At 33.8% G+C, this 18,371-nt stretch overlaps 1 protein-coding gene across 4 annotated transcripts; it reads right to left on the bottom strand.

Moving 5' to 3' along the window:
* Window positions 1-596: 596 nt before the first annotated feature.
* Window positions 597-18,090, bottom strand: DAZL (deleted in azoospermia like). 4 transcript variants are annotated; one of them, XM_077130044.1, is made up of 11 exons: window positions 17,828-18,090; window positions 11,206-11,352; window positions 10,858-10,949; window positions 10,212-10,263; window positions 9,686-9,749; window positions 9,458-9,597; window positions 7,886-7,957; window positions 7,160-7,210; window positions 6,355-6,468; window positions 5,137-5,235; window positions 597-2,550 (listed from the first exon to the last, which is right to left on the bottom strand). In XM_077130044.1, exons 1-11 carry the CDS (start codon window positions 17,828-17,830, stop codon window positions 2,497-2,499), a joined length of 888 nt encoding a protein of 295 aa, XP_076986159.1. In that variant the 5' UTR covers window positions 17,831-18,090; the 3' UTR covers window positions 597-2,496. The 4 variants fall into 4 exon arrangements, with proteins under 4 accessions (XP_076986159.1, XP_076986161.1, XP_076986160.1 ...); XM_077130046.1 differs by lacking the exon at window positions 17,828-18,090 and adding an exon at window positions 17,180-17,300; XM_077130045.1 differs by lacking the exon at window positions 17,828-18,090 and adding an exon at window positions 17,099-17,203.
* Between the last annotated feature and the right edge of the window lie 281 nt (window positions 18,091-18,371).

The following is an 18,371-nucleotide window of genomic DNA, read 5'->3' as shown; positions in this document are numbered from 1 at the left end:
TGCCCAGAGGGGAAAATTTCCTTTCCTATGGCCTCAGTTTATAAAGACACTGGGATTACTGCAGCTAGAATTAGAAGAGTCATGGAGTACTGATCTTTTCAATGTGTCTTCATGTGAAATAAATCCAGTATGAAAAATCTAAGCTCTTTTAGACAACTTCAATATCCCAAAATAAAAGGGTAAGAGAGATCAGACACAAAAAGTGGAGTAGACAAAAAAAGTCTCACTGAATACAAAATCAGAGGGACCTTGGTCATGAGAGTGAAGAGACAGAATATTTCTCCAGTACCCCTAAAAGGCACTGCTCTGTGGATGCACTGCAATGGAATCCACGACTAACCATTTCCAAATCAAAATAGGCTAGATATTCTCATGAAAATTCATCTCTTAATTTCATAAAAGAAAGCCACAGAAATATCATGTACCAAAATGTATTTTAACCTTCAACTCTTACAGATTAGTATATTAAGCAATATTTACACACTTGAATTTTAAAAAATCTAAGCATTGTCACATACCACCTCCTGCTCACATTTCTTTAGATAATGACATAAATAAATAGGTCAAAAACACTTTTGAAAAAAATTTTTCTTTATTTCTATTTATTCATTTATGCAGATAATATCACAATAGGTAATAGGAACGTATTTTTATGTTTAAAGTTAATTTTCTGTTTTGAAAGGTTCAGGACTTTGTATCTTTTTTCTACCTTACTCTATTAAATACTTCACTCCAACAAAATAGCAAACAATAAATTTATTCCCTTACTTTTCTTTAAAGTCATACTGGGATAATTAGAATTGGCTCTTGAGAATCTGGGTACCATTTATAGTAAGCTGGAGATTTAATCACAGGATGATACGTTAGAATGTCATCCATAAAATAAAAGTATCAGAATTTTTAAAAGGACAAATTTTAGGGCAATTTCAAATGCTGAGGCACAGGAAAGCCCTCTTGGGATCCTTCAAAGTTATAAGACTCTTCGCTTCAGATTCAGAATGAAAATATTAGGCCAAGATGGGCACTGGCAATATAGCCCAGGGTAGTTGCATTAGGTTAGGAATAAAGGAGTTTCTACATTTTAGGGAAGGAGCCAATGGAAAAAAGGCCAGGAAGCCACTTTAAACTCATGTCCACGGCAGATCAAATGATGCTGACACAACTGTTTCCCCTTGAAAGGTATTATCCCATTGCTAACTTTCCAAGGTTTAGTCATTAAACTGCTCATACTGCTACTTTCTGTCTTTACATCACCAGTTCTAGGAGCAAACCTGCCAGAGAAATACTACTACAGACTGGGAAAGCAAGAATATGGTTACAGCAAAGGGGATCTGATGCTATACTTGTCACGATGTATGTCTAATGAAATGACCAGATAATCTAGAAATGTATTAACTCTGACTCTAGCACACTTTTAGGGTATACTTATGAAACAACCTTTGTGGTTTACATATATGCCAATACTACCTACTTGGACTCTCCTAGAATACTTTGCTTTAAAAAAGAAATAATAGGTTAATAAACAAAAATAAAAATCTATTTTCTCTATAATAAATAATATTTTAAAGTTTTTACAAAAACAATTCCTTTCAGATACTCTGATTAACCTTTAAGTAACATAAAAAATTTTCAGTATTCTTTAATACAAATATTTTTGCACAATTTAAGATATAGCCATTTAGTTAAGCATTTTAAGGAAAAAAGTATTAAAAGAAAAATAAGAGAATGGTAACTCACTGAGAACTTACGTACCTAGTAAAATTAGTTTGTTTTAGATTCTTTTTAAAAAAATTAGCCCAGAATTTAGCTATCCTAATTACCATCCCAATCAAATAGGACATCTATGTGTGGATTCTAGATAACAGATAAAAAATTTTAAGCTAATAAACATAAGACCCACTGATTGGACTGTTTTTGTTTTTAAAGAACTTGTTTTACCGGGTTTAAATAAGGAATACTTGAATAAAGCTAGCTATATGTTGAGTTTCACTGATTAAAAGTACAGTTTTAAAAACTTTTGGTTAAATTTCTAGACAAATTACAAATGCAAAGCATATAATAATGTAAATTATTGTTTGCAAGTACTTGTTGGGGAAGTGAAATGCTTATCTTCAAATCATCAAAATTCTGACCTTTCAAAATAATAGGTTTTTAAAGCAATTTTTTTTGAAAATCAGCGTTTGCTTTTAAGCTCTTAAAATGTCAATTTCAATTAAAAAATCCTTACAGATAGACCTTCAAGTTACTGCTTTCAGTCTCAATTATTTTTTACTTTCAACTATATATTCAACACAGAACTAGTTTCTAAATAAACATCTAATGAAGAACAGTTGCAATGTAAAACAAAACTAGGCAATCTAATACAACTTGCACAGAAAATCTGAGTGTGATTTATCAAAATTCAGAATTGCATTTCTATAATAATGGAAAACTTTCAGTCTCTTCTTAATATTCAAAACCAGCAACTGCCTTTGAGACTAGAAAGTGAGGAGAGGATCAAACAGATTTAAGTACTGCCCGACTTCTTCTAAAGTGATGCACTCTTTTATCCTAGAAAAGAGAGAAACAATCATTGAAAATTTCCTTTTATCCCTATGACCTAAGACAGTTGCAAATATCTAAAAGCATTTATTCTGGGTTCAAAATTGTATAAATAATGAGAAAAAAGGTGTTCCTTTCGGGAAGCGTTCTGAACTCTAAGATAAATGTACAAATAGCCAGTGAACTCAGAAACAGGATTTAGAGTCAATATCATTTTATGTAGATTTTAATTAATGATTTGGCAGTGATGTCTCAAAGACATCTGTTGGAAAATTGTTGTAATTTTATGAAGAATTTTCTTTTTGCTATCTGAAGTGCATCTGGTAGAAAACTTGCTTGTGAACAGCACTCTACTTCAATCTTTGGCACATTTAAAGGAGCTAGTACTTTCTTAATGTGTGATTAAGATACATCATTTCTGTAGAAAATAAAATTTTTAAATATACACAAAATTTACTTTTCACTTATGTTGCCTAGAGATGTGCAGACAGAAGGAAGTGAGGTCTTACAAAGAGGAATAACAAACAGGATTTTCCTGCTCTATACACAGTTTAGCTTAACTATGTCCTTTCCCTAAGATTAAATTCAGTTGTCATGTAAAGGATGACCTCTGGAAATTATATAATCTGGCAACCCAATCCTATATTTAGGTTAAGACCTAGAAAAGCAGCCACAAATTCAAATATCTTCAGGGGTCAAGCAGTAAACATAAGATTATGAAGAGACTGGAATTAAACAACAAAAAGTGGAATGCACCTGCCTCAATGCATTCAAATTCAATTGCAACAACATTTAGCCAATCAAAATAGGTCTGGAATGTCAGACAATTTCAGGTCACCAATTTCTGACTCCTAGTCTAGAAGGAGAAAACTCTGAGAGGATCAAAGGGAGGCTTCTGTCTAATATCAGGTTAGAGACTCAAATTTATTCTGCTTTCCACTTTGCATATAAATGATTTAAGTGCTACCTATTCTCTTCAGAATTTTAGTTTACAATCTAAATACAATCCTAATCTTTTCCTTTCTGAATTGTACTGTTTTAGAAGATTGAAACAATAAGAGAACAAATATCGACTTTATATGAATATTTTTACTCCTTTTGTGAAGATGGTGAATATAATCTTACTAGGGCTAGCTCTAGTGTTCGGCCTTATGGGAAGTCCTTGGTATACCCTTTAAAAAAGTTTTGCACTTTATCCTATGTATATTTATAGATGGAAAATTGTTATTCTTCTGTTTTAAGACAAAGCAAGGGTAAAAAATTGCAGCTGCTTTGGAGACAAGTCTGGCAGTTCCTCAAAAGGTAAACACAGTTAACATATGACTCACAAATTTCATTCCCAGGAATACACTCAAGAGAAATAAAAACTTATATCCATACAAAAACTTATGCATGAATGCTCATAGAAGACTTATCCACTATAGTCAAAAAGTTGAAATGCCCAAATCATCAATTGATGAATGGATTAACAAAATATGATCTATAAAAAAAAAAAAAGGAAGTACGGATACATGCTACAACATGGTTGAATCTTAAAACATTGTTAACTTAAAGAAGCCAGTCACAATAAATCACATATTACATGATTCCATTTATATGACATGTCCAGAATAGGCTATTCTATAGACAGAAAGTAGATCAGTGGTTGCCTAGGGCTGGAGAGGGCTGGGAGAAAATGGGGAGTGAAGGCTAATTGGGAAAGGGTTCTTTTTTTCCGGGGGGGGCAGGCGGTGATGAAGATGTTGCAATATTGATTGTGGTGATGGTTGTACAATTTTCTGACTAATAAAACTTACACACTTTGTAAGTAGGTGAATTCTATGGTATATGAATTAGATCTCAGTAAAGTTGTCATTTAAAAAACACAAAACACTTCCCTTTAATAATAATAATATTCCTAAACTATTGGAGTGACCAGTTAGTTCCTTTTCATATTCATAGACTCAGAATTAAAATGATCCTAGAGACCTTTAGTCCTGCCTCCTCATTTTAGATTTGTAAACACTGGAGCCTAATAAGATTCAAAATGATTTGTTCAAAGTGGTGAGACCAGAATCAGAAACTAGGACTTTTAAAAATTCAAATACACATATTCTCTTCCACTTCACCAACAGTGAATCAACTTTTACTTTCTCGTAGTCAGCTTTTTTTGCTGTTTCACATTACCCATTCTCTCTCACCCACTCTCTCAGGTATGCCATGTGAGTAAGCCATTTTTCTTCCCTTTTGTCCAATATCCATGTATTTTTAAGTTCTGCTTTATGTATCTAAATTTTTCTCTTTTACTGTTTGGTTAAGCCAACATTTTCTTTTGATTATCTTTCTTCATGGATGCTTTCAATTATAAGCCTCTGTTCAAGGTTTCTTCCCTAAAGAAAAACTACACTATATAATGGTTTGAGCAGCACAAAATACATGGCCAGGCAAAACCCACACACAGTAATTTACTGGGTTATAGTCAAAAGCCAGCAGTTAATCAAAGGCTCTAAAGTAATCTCAAAACACATATACAGTAGAAAAAAATAATGTTTCAATGCTGACAAATGTGTTCCCACTGCCCCTACCCCCTGTCACCAAATATTATTCCTTGCATACCTTAAAGTAATCATCTTGGGTAACCAGAGAGTTTCTCAGTCTGTTCTCAGGATTAAATAGACAAGATACCACTGTCTGTATGCTTCGATCCACAGATTTCTGAAATACAGAAGTTATTTAAGGAGTATTCCTCACTATTAACAAGCTTTTTTTTTTTCAAAATTGTATATACACATATGCTTATAGTTAAAGAATTCTTATATAATGCATAGTTCTGAACACATATCACTTAGAAAGTAAGTTTCTACCAAATTAGAGGAGTGCTTTAAAAACGCAGTGACAGAATAGCGGTTAAAGAAAGGTGAATTTTATCTTTAATTTTTCTTGTATGATAAGAAGCAGTGAAGTTCAACGCTTCAGGTAAAAATATCCAGGACAAAGCCTGATAATATCATTATAATATAAGTTATTTTAGTTTTTTTTCCTAAATTTTAATCACGTATTGAATCAGGGGATTGTTTCCATCCAATGGTTCAGCAGGCTCAATATTTTTTCCCCCAAACATGTGCATGAACACGTGCATTAAGTTCACACACACCAAATGGAATTTATCAGTGTTACGCATATTCCCAGCATACCAGCTACTTCTATACTCCCACCCATTCAAGAAAACTGAGAATCAAAGAGTGAGAGACTTCTTGTTACAGGAATCTGCTCTAATGATAACAAATAAACAACAATTTCCATTTCAGAATTTCAATTACTATTAATGACTATACCACTTTCAAAAAACTGCTATCATGTATATTAGAGTATACCACAAGTAATTCTGAATTATTTTAAAACTAAGTAAATAACTAAATTGTTAAAAGACAAGATACATATAATTCATTCTAATTCCTTGTTTGAAGGGTAGAATTCTAGAGGAAAGCTGCCCATTGCAGTTCTGCCAAATCATATTAATAAAATATTTATTAAATATGGTAAAAAAAAAAAACTAACATAGAAGGGAGGAAAGTACTGCTGAGTCAGAAACTATATATATATATATATATATATATATATATATACACTGAAAGTTTGAGAGTATCTGAAATGTAATCAGTCTTTATACTGACTGCTGAATTATTAGGCAATTACTTAAGCACTATAATTTACAGCTTACATATTTAAATTTAGGTAGAGAAGATTCTTGTTTCTCAAAGAGCCAACATTAAAACCTGAAGAAAACATAAAAATATATAAACATCTAATATAAAAACAAAATTAGATGTTTGCCTTTTGTGGGCCATTTCCAGGGGCTGGAGTAGCTTCATGAACTGAGCATTCAGTTGGTAAAACTTCAGTCCCTGGATCAACTTCATTGCAGTGGTAGTTAACAGCTGTATAAGCCTATATTTAAAATGATAAAAACATAATTAAAGAGATATACAGATACATTTTTCTAAGCAATCTATTCTTCAAAATACTGAGCTGATACTCAAAGTTTAAATGTGGATTGTGTTGAAATTCAATTATGTTTCAGAAACTGAAATTGTTGAAATGCAACAGGGCAGTCTTTTCCTTTGAAATTGTATTCAAAGCGTCAACATAATCAAAATCAAACAGGCTCCAAGACAAAAAACAAAACTTCAACATATAGTAAGGGAATGCCTGGGAATTTTAACTCTGATTACATTCTTCAAATATCCAGTACTGATGAAGGACAAAGGAACAATAATTCAGTCATTTTAGAGGGTGCAATCTCTTTTGCTTTATTTCTTTTCTTATTTATATTAACAGTAATTATACTATTCCATTTCGCTTCAACAGATTTCCTCTGGCTAGCAAAACCAGAGGCAGATTCTAAGCAGTTTCAATGATAATTAAAAACCCACATTAATACTACCTTTCTTGATTATATATTCTATCTTGAGGAACTAACCACCTATTGCATGAAGGACATTACTTAAGCACCCATGAACAATTTCAGAAACAGAAAGCATAGTTTCTAACTGGGTTAAGAAACTAGTAAAACAAAAATAATGTAAAAAGGCATTTGTCTAGGCAAGAAATAATGTATTTTTTGGCTAACTGACTTTACCGGAGGTATAACATAGCTCCTTTGCTCCCCAGCAGGCCACTGTGGTGGCATCTTAAAAAAAAACAAAATAGGAAACAACAGTTATTTAAAAATTCTGGCACATTTTCTCAAAGATATAAGATAGACAATAAGGTCTAATTAAAGGTATTTACTATGCTGGTTTTTTAAACTTGATTTTACAATAAAAGAAAAAGATTGAAAGAAAGGAGTACTCCTGTCTCTAATATCTGAGGTTCTTGCTATTATTTTCATACACAAAACATACTTTTTCCTGAATTTTCTAGACAGTAGATCTACAGTCAGAGAACTATATTCTAGTAGCCAGCTAAAATAAACACTATCAAATGCAACTGGAATTCAGTGCTCTAACAATTGGGTCATTATTTTATTTCAACCTATTTTCCTAGAAAAAAAATTATACAATAAAGCCTAGAAGTTCAGGTATTTCACAGCAAAGATGAAAGGATACATGTTAAATATAGAAGGAACACCAAATCTTTGTAAGTCATACTTGAAAAAAGTTCTTATTAAGTACGTACCTTCCAAAGCATCATTTATTTTTCTAAAAAAATACAAAAACCCTTATTCTGACTAATTCTAATTGTTTTCTTATGTTTTAGTAACACTTCACTAGTTTAAATGACAAACTATTTGGGAAATTTATGTAAATTAATTAAAGGCCTCAATAATATCCCAACATAATTATTTCATTCTCTCTAAAATTACCTGGTAATTATATACAGGCAGCTGATATCCGGTGATGACTTGCACTGGTGAACTTGGGTAAGGAGGATAAGCCTGAAAATAAAGTTTAAAGAAAGAATGGATTAACAAAGTAAATTAAAAAAAAAAAAGTATTCCCAATATATCAACAATATGAAAGTTAAGAAACCTTAATAAGGCCAATCTCTCTATATATAAAACAATGCAAAGATTCTAATTAAGTGACTATGATTTCAATGAAAAAAAATTCAGCCTTTTGGGTAGGGAACAGAGGGGGTAACTGATGAGGAAAGTGGCTGATTTTGCCAGCCTAAATGTATCTTATTTATATATTTATCTGAACCCAGAAGTTCTTTCTTGTGATAAAGTTCTATTAGACAGATTTCCATATTACTTCTATATTACTACAACTACTATGTTTTTTTTGTTCAAAACACTTATAAATAGTTTTCTATTCCACTGACAATATTTTGGGATAATGCGTAGTCCTCCTACAGACTTTATGGTTCCATCTAGATTTCACTTCTAAAAATTAAGGGCAGTAAATAATCCAAAACTGCAAAAGATACAGTACAATGTCTTACATGTTTCAATAAATATTTATTGATATGAAAATAACCAAAATAAGTAACGGCTCACAAGAAACATTAGAAACAAGTAAGGCTTTTCTTCTAGTATATTTAGTGCAAGAAAATAAGAAAAAATATTTCCTACACTTCAGGTGAAAGAAAAATGTAAACAAATGAGAGACACTGAGAATTCCTTTTTTTTTTTTTTTCGCATGGGCAGGCACTGGGAATTGATCCCAGGTCTCTGGCATGGCAGGGGAGAACTCTGCCTGCTGAGCCAGTGACCCATCTAACACTGAGGAACTTTCTCACTATTACTTTGTTTCTTTAATTCTCTACAAAGAAAATGTCTTTTAAATTAAAGAACAATAAAATAAAATAAGAAAATAAAAGCTATTTATTATCAATAGGAGATAATATGTTTGCCAAATCCCACTTAAATATTAAAGTGGCCAGGACCAGTTAAATTATATGCCAGTGTTGTATTTCATTTTATAATACACTCACTATATTCAGAAACTCACAGATTTTACAAATACAGTTAAATCCATAAGAAATGTATCCATTCTAGAAAGTCATAAATCTTTATGAGGAGGCATAAAGATTCCAAATCAGGAACAACTGGAAGAATTGCTACACTTGAAGAATTTAAAAAACAGGCAGGCAGATGAGAAACCTACCTTCAAGTATTTTAGGAGCTATCATATAGGGAAAAAAAGAAAAACGCTTGTTCTATGTGACTACAGAGGTCAGTTGTAACAGAAAGGCCTACCAACTCTAGAAGTAGATTATAACTTAGTATAAGAACACTCGACGAATGAGATATTTCTAAGAAAAGTAACAGATTTCCCATCAAAGTATCCAAACAGGGACTATATAATTTCTGATTAGGGAAGTTATGGATATCATTACACAGAGGGTAAGAAGTGAGACGGCTTTCTTTTAAGGTATCTTCCAGCTCTAAGATCTCCAATAAACCAAAAACAAGAATGTAGGCGATTCTTACCTGAACATATTGAGTTATAGGATTCATCATGGTTGGAGGCTGCATATAAGTTTCAGTATTTGGATTACTCCAAACACTCTGAAACTGCGGTGGAGGAGGAGGATTAAAAACCAAAGGACGTGGCTGCACATGATAAGCACCTTTTTAAATGATAAAAAAGAAAATAGCCTATTTTTAGTCCTCTTAAAAGCTACACTTACGTCAACAACAGTTCTTTCCTTTACTCACATAAATTTTGTTTCCTGATTGCAGGGCCTAGTTTCAGCTTTTTACCATGGAAATTTATCTGTGACTGAAAATAAACAAAATTAGAAACAATTTTCAAGTCTTTACTTCGAAAAACTTGGGTAAATATCCCAAATCCTCTAAAGTTCCTTATCAGTTCCTATCAGAGAAGATCAGTGGTGAGAAAGAACAAATAAAAAATTGTCACCATGAAGCTACCTTATTTACCCTTTCACTACTCTAGACAAGTTTCAAGATGTGTCAAATAGAATTTAATCAAACCTTTCCATTCTGTCTTCAACTCTTCCCTGTCTCTAGTTCATGAAACTAGGGCCCAGTAAAAAATAAACAGTTTTTTAACAGGCTGGGTAAGATTAAGCTTGGATTTCAAATAGGAAGTATCTCTCTATACTCTATACAACACTGACTATATACTCTATACAACACTAACTATATTCAGGACTCAAACAATACTAAACATTGCATCAATAAGCTAAATAAGAGCTTTTTCCATAAGAAGTTTACTTACTTCTACTATCTTCTGCACATCCACGTCATTATAAAATGAAACAAATCCATAGCTAGAAAGGCAGATAAATGAAGTATAAAATTACTACCATACAATACATGGTTTAGAACTTCTAAGTAACAGTAAACAGATGTGATGATAAAGGATGAATAATATATTGAGAAAAATATTTTTAAGATGTACATGATAGTCTGACTCTCTCTAAATAACAGTGCCTTTTTTATTTTTAAACTCTGATCTATGCCAGAATGTGGTAAGATTAAGGGACTATTGGACCCTCAATTCAGGTTCAGAGAATTCATTTCTCTGAACCTGAATTTAATTTATTATCTATAGTAAGATGGTTAAAACATAAGATGCTGTGAGACATGGGAAGAAAAAAATTCTTTTGATAAAAATGATTAATTCACTTATGCGAAGCAAATGAGGATAAGATATATTTAAATATAAATGTTAGGAAAATGTTTGTATTTAAATAAAAGAGCTGGCAGCAAACCATTATCCTTTGCATGAAGGAATTTACAATCCAGCAACTTTCATTATACAAGCATAGGACTGCCAGTTTTAAAGTCTTTTCTCTAATACTCTACAGATGCTGGAGTTCAGATATTGTTGTTAATTTATACTGAATATATGTTTTACTCACCCTTTGGAAACACCAGTTCGATCCGTGATTATCTTCACTTCTTTTACTGAACCATATCTAGCAAAGAAACTTCTAATTTCGGATTCATCCATCTATGGGACAGAATTTAATTTCAAGAACAAAAATTTAGCATTCAAAAATTTCAATTCTACTATAAAGAAGTTTTGGTAAGGCAAAAGTATCTCCCCCAAGTATCCCCAAACTATCTGTAGCTCTTGGTCAAAGATATTTCTAGTCTTTATGAGCTAAACATAAAACCACATCCAAACTGACATGAAGTTCAAAAATCTTAGGTTTACAACAGCTCACATTATATTTTAAAATATAAATGAAATACAAATACAATACCCTAACATCAATTCCACCAACAAAAACGGTGTTTGGCATGATTTTGCCTTCTGGTAACACATAGCCTTGGCTGGTTGTAGCTGATGAGGACTGAGTGCTGGCTTCTCTGGAGACAGTTGAGTTTGGAGTCTCAGGATTTGCAGCAGACTGTAATTTGGAAAGTAGATAATATAACTAGATATATAGGTAAAAACTGTACACAGTGAAATCTAATTCTTGTAAAAGTACCAAATATTTGTACATGAATTACTTTCACAATAAATTAGTCATCAATACAGCTTAGTTCAGGATCAAGCTATAAAATAATAAAAAATATATCAGAGTGAAATTTTAACAAAATTCACTCTAATACTTTCTTAAACCCTGTATTGCTCATTGCCGTCTCCTGTACAATGCTATAATAGAATACTGACTTAATATTAAGTTTGTGAAAAAACTTTGTGAACTGTTAAAAAATAATTAGAAAGTTCAGATTTGTAAAACTGAAGTTGTTAAAATCATCCTGCTCTATGCCAATGAACACACTTTCCTTTCACTAAGTATTCTAATAAAATGTAAATCTTTTCCTTTAATTTTTAAGAAATAATAAAGTAAATCTTAAGAAATTATAATTTCTAATTCTAATACTCTCCCCTTCTTAGTATGCCTCTTTTCTTTGGAAACAGATCATAAAAACATTATTTACACATGTTTTATAGTATCTGATAAAAAAGGGCTTATAATCCTCCTTCCTAATGATAGGGTGTTCAAAGTATCTTTTGAAATAACATCCCCCTCCTGCAACAGCAAGTCAGTCCCACAGATCATTTTGATTTTATAGTGAATTGATACAAATCATAACATCCTTATTTTCTGATAAAGAAATGCACATGTAAAACTCATCTTATTTTACTGGATTTTGGTCAGAAAATTCTGTCTTTAATCTACCACAGCAGACTGTAAAGTTTAAATTTTTTTAAACTAATTGTAATACATATGTTGGAGAGGCAGTATAATAGTATAGTGAAACAAAAGTTGATTTAGTCAGGAGAAATAAGTTCATGTCCTTTACCAGGTTATAAGCCACTTAACTTGCCAGCTGTGTATCTTTAGGAAAACTGTTTTGAGAATGAAATAAGGTAACATCTGTGAATTCATTTAGTAAAATAAGAAGTGTTATGACAATATAAGTTGGTGTCCTGTTATTTGAATCTATTTTCAATAGTTTTTTTCCTTTAAAAATAGTTTCTTTCCTGGTTCTAATAGCTACTGACTTATTTTGTAGTTACTTTATTTACAACTAATTTAAATCAGACTTTCAATAAAATATTTTATTTGAAATTTATTTATGAAGTGCCTATTGATTATAGGCGGTAAAATAAACGGCTGCAAGAGAGAAAAAGTGGTTACCCACACCTCAGCCTGTGAAGAGAAACAAAAACAAGGACAAAAGAAACTGATGTGTATTTTTTAAAAAGGTTAAGTATTGTAGGCTTTAAAGAAAGTAATAGCAACAATAAGAAAGAAAGAAGAGTTCCTGTTTTGTTAATTAAATGCTAGAAGTTACTGATAAATATGAGATTTTACAGACTTTTAATAATTACAGGTGAAATTAAAGTTGCCAAATTTGAGTTTTTTACTTTTCTCTATTCATTTGAATACTCCCTAATTTCCTTCTTTAACTATAGTTTCATGATATTTCACGACAATGACATGGGGAAAAACTATTTCCAAAGTTTTTCCTTTTTAAAATCTTATAATTCTAATTTTCTTTCTAAATGAAAATATAATACATAAACTACATATCCCGAACTATGGAAAAATACGACAAACAGTAATATGGCCAAGAGAAAAAAAAGTTGTCAGGTATTGGCTTGGTTTTTACAGGAAGCCTAGTTTTTGGCTTGGGTTTTATAAATTGGCTACCTGGCCTCATTGGGATATTAAATATAAAATTACTTAAATCACTTTACCAAGTGTCCTAAGGTTTTAAATTAAGAAAGATACCATCATGTCTTACATATTTGCCAGCAGATGGCACTCAAAGCTAATAAAGTAAACACACTACTCCATTTTTAACAAGCTTGAACAGAAGCAATTTAGAAGTACACATACATAAAAATTCCTATTATGTGTGTATTTATATATAATTATAATTTTTTTATAATCCACCTACAACCAAATGGACAACCTTTGGTTACTTTTAAACTGTGGTCAAAAATACTCTATAAATGAATGCTAAGGCTACTGCAAAAAGTTTGATGGTAAAGAAAATATTCATCCTAATCATCAGTAGCATACTGAAAATAAATTGCATTAAATGTAAGATGTGATTATTTCCTCACTGATACTTTCAAGTGTGTTTGTGGGTTTTGAAATGAGAAACGTAGGGATATTACACAGGATTGAGACTGGAGGCCATCATACATACAATTCTCATTACTACTGTTTACAATAATATAACCCCTTTTGCATTTGGATAACAAAGTGACATTAACTAAAACTGAAAAAAATCACTGCTGAAGCGCAGCTCCTGAGATGTCAGCTTCTTTGACAATATTACTTCATTCAATTACTATGTCTACATGTAAACAAACTGAGATTACGTATATTGACCAAGAGAAAATTCTATAATTTGTATTCACTGATGTTATAACCACAGGAGAAATAATGATAAAAGCGAAAATAAAGGAAACAGGAAAATATAAATCAGAAGAAAGATTATAAGTAAATCCAAGAGTTCATTCTGGGGATGGGGGTAAGAGGACCCTAAACAAGAAACAAACAATGAGGGCAAAGTAAGCAAGAAAGCAAAAATAAACATTACTCATGAAAAAGGGGAATTGCATTTGTTATCCAAATGCAAAAGGGGTTATATTATTGTAAACAGTAGTAATCTGACCACAGTTTAAAAGTAACCAAAGGTTGTCCATTTGGTTGTAGGTGGATTATAAAAAAATTATAATTATATATAAATACACACATAATAGGAATTTATTTATATCTGATCACAGATTACAAGAGAATGCTATATGTAAATTCTATGGGAATAAATCTGGAAATCTTGATGAAGTGGCTAACTTTCCAGAGAAATGTAAATTTTCAAAACAATCTTAAGAGAGACTATTTGACTAGATCAATCAGTAACTATGACAGAAAACTGCTCAGAATATGCCTGGTTCTGTTTCAATGGCAGCTTTTTCAAACTTTAAATATAATTTGTGTGTGTGAGAATGGGAAAGTGACACACACTCATACTCCAAACTCCAAGACACAGAAACACCCACAGAGAAGAAGAGAAAGAAAATTCAAACACTGCTCTTAAAAAAGAAAACAAAAAACTCTCAGGGAAAAGAGGGGGAAAAAAGTATTTCCTAATGCACTTTACAAAGCTAATACCATTTAAACAACAAAACCTCATTAAGATGGTCCACCTCTGCTCTCAGCACCTCCCAAAACAGATGCAAAATTCTGGCAATATATTCTTTTTTTTGTATGCTGTATGGTGGGGTCACATTTCATTCCTTTTCCACATGAGTATCCTGTTACTGCAGCACCCTCTGTTGAATTTTTGTTTGTTTGTTTGTTTTTTGGGAAGTGCCTGTACCGGGAATAGAACTCAGGTATCCTGCATGACAGGCGAGAATCCTACCACTGAACTACCCTTGCACCCCCTCTAGCAATAGGTTTTAAAATACCACAATTAAGTACAGTTTATACTGGAAACATGTGTATAGCTCATTCTTTGGAAATCTGTTACCGTAATTCATCACTGAAAAAGCATTTGATAAAGTACAAATTTCGTTTTTTAATTAAAAAAATCTAAGTAAAATAAAAATAAAATTATATTTCTATCTAAATTCTAAGTCATCATCAGTCTTACACTGGAGTCATTCCCACCGAAATTAGGAATGAGATGAGGGCACCTCCTTATCATTACTATAAATTTTTTCTACTATATTTGTTAAAGGGTCAATGTTAACATAATTAGAGTTCCTATAGATGTAAGACAAACTATCAAAATAGAAAAGCGGACTACAGATTCATAAAAAAGACATGTAAAAAGCTAATTACCCCAAACACATATTTGTACACCACTGTTCACAGCAACATCACTCACAATAGCCAAACAGCTGAAGCAAACCAAGTGTCCATCAATAGATGAAAGAATAATCAAAATGATATATACATCAATGGAATATTATACATCCATAAAAGTTAATGAAGTTCTGACACATACTATGAGATGAATGAACCTTAAAAACATGCTATGTGAAATAAGAAAGAAACAAAAGGACAAATATTAAATGATTCTACTTATATGAGCTATCTAGAATAGGTAAATTCATAGAGTCCAAAGGTAGAATAGTGGTTATCAGGGCTAGAGTAAGGAGGAAGAAGGAGTTACTGCTGAATGAATACAGAATTTCTGTTTGGGATGATGAAAAAGTTAGGGAAATAGCGAATTGTGAATGTACTTAATGCCACGGAACTATATACTTAAAATGGCTAAAATGGTAAATTTTAAGTTATCTATTTTATCACAATTTTTAAAAAATTATAATAAAACAGGTATAGGATTTTTTAAAAAGTGAAGGGCACTAACAACCACATAATAAACTTCCATTCACTAACGATTTAAAAGGGGGAAGAAAAGGACATCAACACAGTGAACCTTTTCCAGCTATCAGACAACTTAAAAAATTATAATACCTCTCATTGGAAAAGGTGTGGAGAAAAGGTCATGTAAGTGGTACATATTTTATCAAAAGTAGCTTGGAAAGAGATACTATAATCTGAAATAGTCATAAAATGTGCATAGCCCTGTCACCCATCAATTTCAATCATGACAATTTTTATTTTAAGGAATTAATAGAACAAACTTGCTGAGATGTTTGAACAAAGATATTCATCATGATATTGTTATAGTATTGAAAAATTATTCATTAGAAGATTATTTGTTTAAAACGATGGTAAAATTTTATACTCAAACATTAATATATGAAGTATTTTAAATTTATCTTGAGAATAATGCCTATTATGCTGATAAATGAAGATACAGGTTGTAAAATAATTACCAGGGCAAAACTTTCGTAAAATGAAATTTACCTCCAGGGCAAAACTTTCGTAAAATGAAATTTACCTCCCTATAAGTAACAGATGTATTAAAAAAATCTGGAAGGGCATATATCAATATGTTCAAATATTCTAAACGCTGGGATTAAGATGGATTTCTATTTTCTTATATAAATTATTTTCAAGTGAGTAAACATGCTACTTTTATAACCAGAAAAAATAATAAAGCTATTAGCAAAAATTTCCTTCTGTTTAAAAACAGAGGGAAAAAAAGTGGTCAATAACTAATTTTTATAATCCATAATTAGTGAATAATAATTACGTGAATAATCACGACAGATAACTTTTATATATACTTATTTATGTAATCACAAATGCTTATTATAGCAGCCACATATATTGTTTATAAATTTCCCCCTTTACCTCTAAAAATGGTGAAGAATACTATTTGTACATAAATACTCAAAATACTTTTTTACTTGATGGTTGATCCAATTTTATCTTGCGGTGGTTAACCAACTCTAGCATTGATAAAAACTCATATAAACGGATACTAAAAGCATTACTATATGCAAAAAAAAAAAAAAAATTTGAGTTCCTAGTTTGTCTAGAGGAAAACAAAGTGTTCGCCAAGTTAAACGTTTTAAAAATACTCCTATCAGGTTTCCCTGTATTTTAGCCTCAGTGGCTAAGGGATACGTATGGATGTATTTATTTTAGCTCAAAGAAAGGATGGTCCTTCAGGACCAAGGGCAACAGCTCAACCTAACATGTCCCAAAATTATGGCGCCGGGTTCGTTTTTGCGCTGATTTCGCCCCATGAGGCCGCCACCCTTACTGTACTTCACTCCTGCTCCCCCCTCAGCTCTCCGATCACACTTTCAAGGCGCCTTTGTGCGAGGGTCCTCTCGCCTCCTACCCAAAGGTCCCTCACAAGCACGAGGAGACAACCACCCTCTGACGAGACTCCGACGCGAAGCCACAGTCACTGAACACCTCAGCACGATCGCGCCAGGAGGTGGCGTGCGGGCGACCGCAGGCCCAACGCCACCTCGCGGAGGCCACAGCCGCCTGTCTCCACGCGGCCAAGGGCGGGAAGGGCGGGCCTGGGGACTGGGGGAGGAGGAAACGGGGTACCCGCAGCCCAAATCCTGGCCAGGAGGAGAATACAGCCCCTCCGGCCCTAGCCTTGTGTGAACCAAGGTGTGAGGTGGCCACAGCATGGAGGTGGCAGGCCTCACACGTGGCCTGAGGATGAGCGCACAGGGGTCCCCAACGCCGCACCCCCTCCCACGACACCCCCAGCATCTTGCCGCCAGCTCGCTTGCCATTCCGCGCCGTTTAGGACACACCCCAGAGCTCCGCCCCGGCTTCTGGGTGGCTGCCTCAACCCCACCCCGTAGGCCGCGGCCTGCAGTTGGCTCAGGCAGACGTCCCTGGGCGGGAAAGCCCGGATAACCCCGCTTTCAGCCCCCCAAAGCTGAAAGCACCTAAAAGGCCGAATTCCTGCAGCCTTGGGGGCCCCCACCGGGTTTGAGCCCCTAAGACCTTCCCCACCTCAACTCACCATGATGGCGCCGACGGGGCTCGAGGAGCAGAGGCTGTGCTTCTGGCACGACTCCTGAGGCTGGTGCTAGTTCTGCTGGCGCCTGTAGCCCGGCTTCGAACGGGCAAAGGAAGAAAAGTCAGGCGTGTAAAGGAAATCAAAGGCGAGCGGAAAGGCTGAGGAGCCCTAAAATATGGGTGTTGAGGCAGAGAGGCGGCAAGCGGACTGAGGCGTGGCCCGTGGCGCTCGGGAGGGTGGCTCCTGTGCCGGGTACTGGGGCTTGTCGTCCGCCTCAGCCAATGGGCGACAGCCCCCCGCCCCTACGCGGGGGGGCCAGGGGGACGACGGCGCCCCGGAAGGGGGTGTAGAGGGGGTGTGCGCGGGCCGGCGCTGGGGGGAGGCGCCGGCCTGAGACACACAGACGCAGACACACCCACAGACACACACGTTTCCTAGGCCTTGGAAGTACACATCAAATAACTACGCATACTTAAATATATATTAAAAGTGAACAATTTTTTAATATATCAAGGTTCTAATTTCAAAATGGCGTCTGGGAGGCACA

The sequence above is a fragment of the Tamandua tetradactyla genome, chromosome 15, assembly GCF_023851605.1.
Source record: "Tamandua tetradactyla isolate mTamTet1 chromosome 15, mTamTet1.pri, whole genome shotgun sequence".
In the NCBI taxonomy this organism is placed as follows: Eukaryota; Metazoa; Chordata; class Mammalia; order Pilosa; family Myrmecophagidae; genus Tamandua; species Tamandua tetradactyla.
The sequence above is the reverse complement of the archived record's forward strand: the minus strand, read 5'-3'. Positions and strand labels throughout refer to the sequence as shown.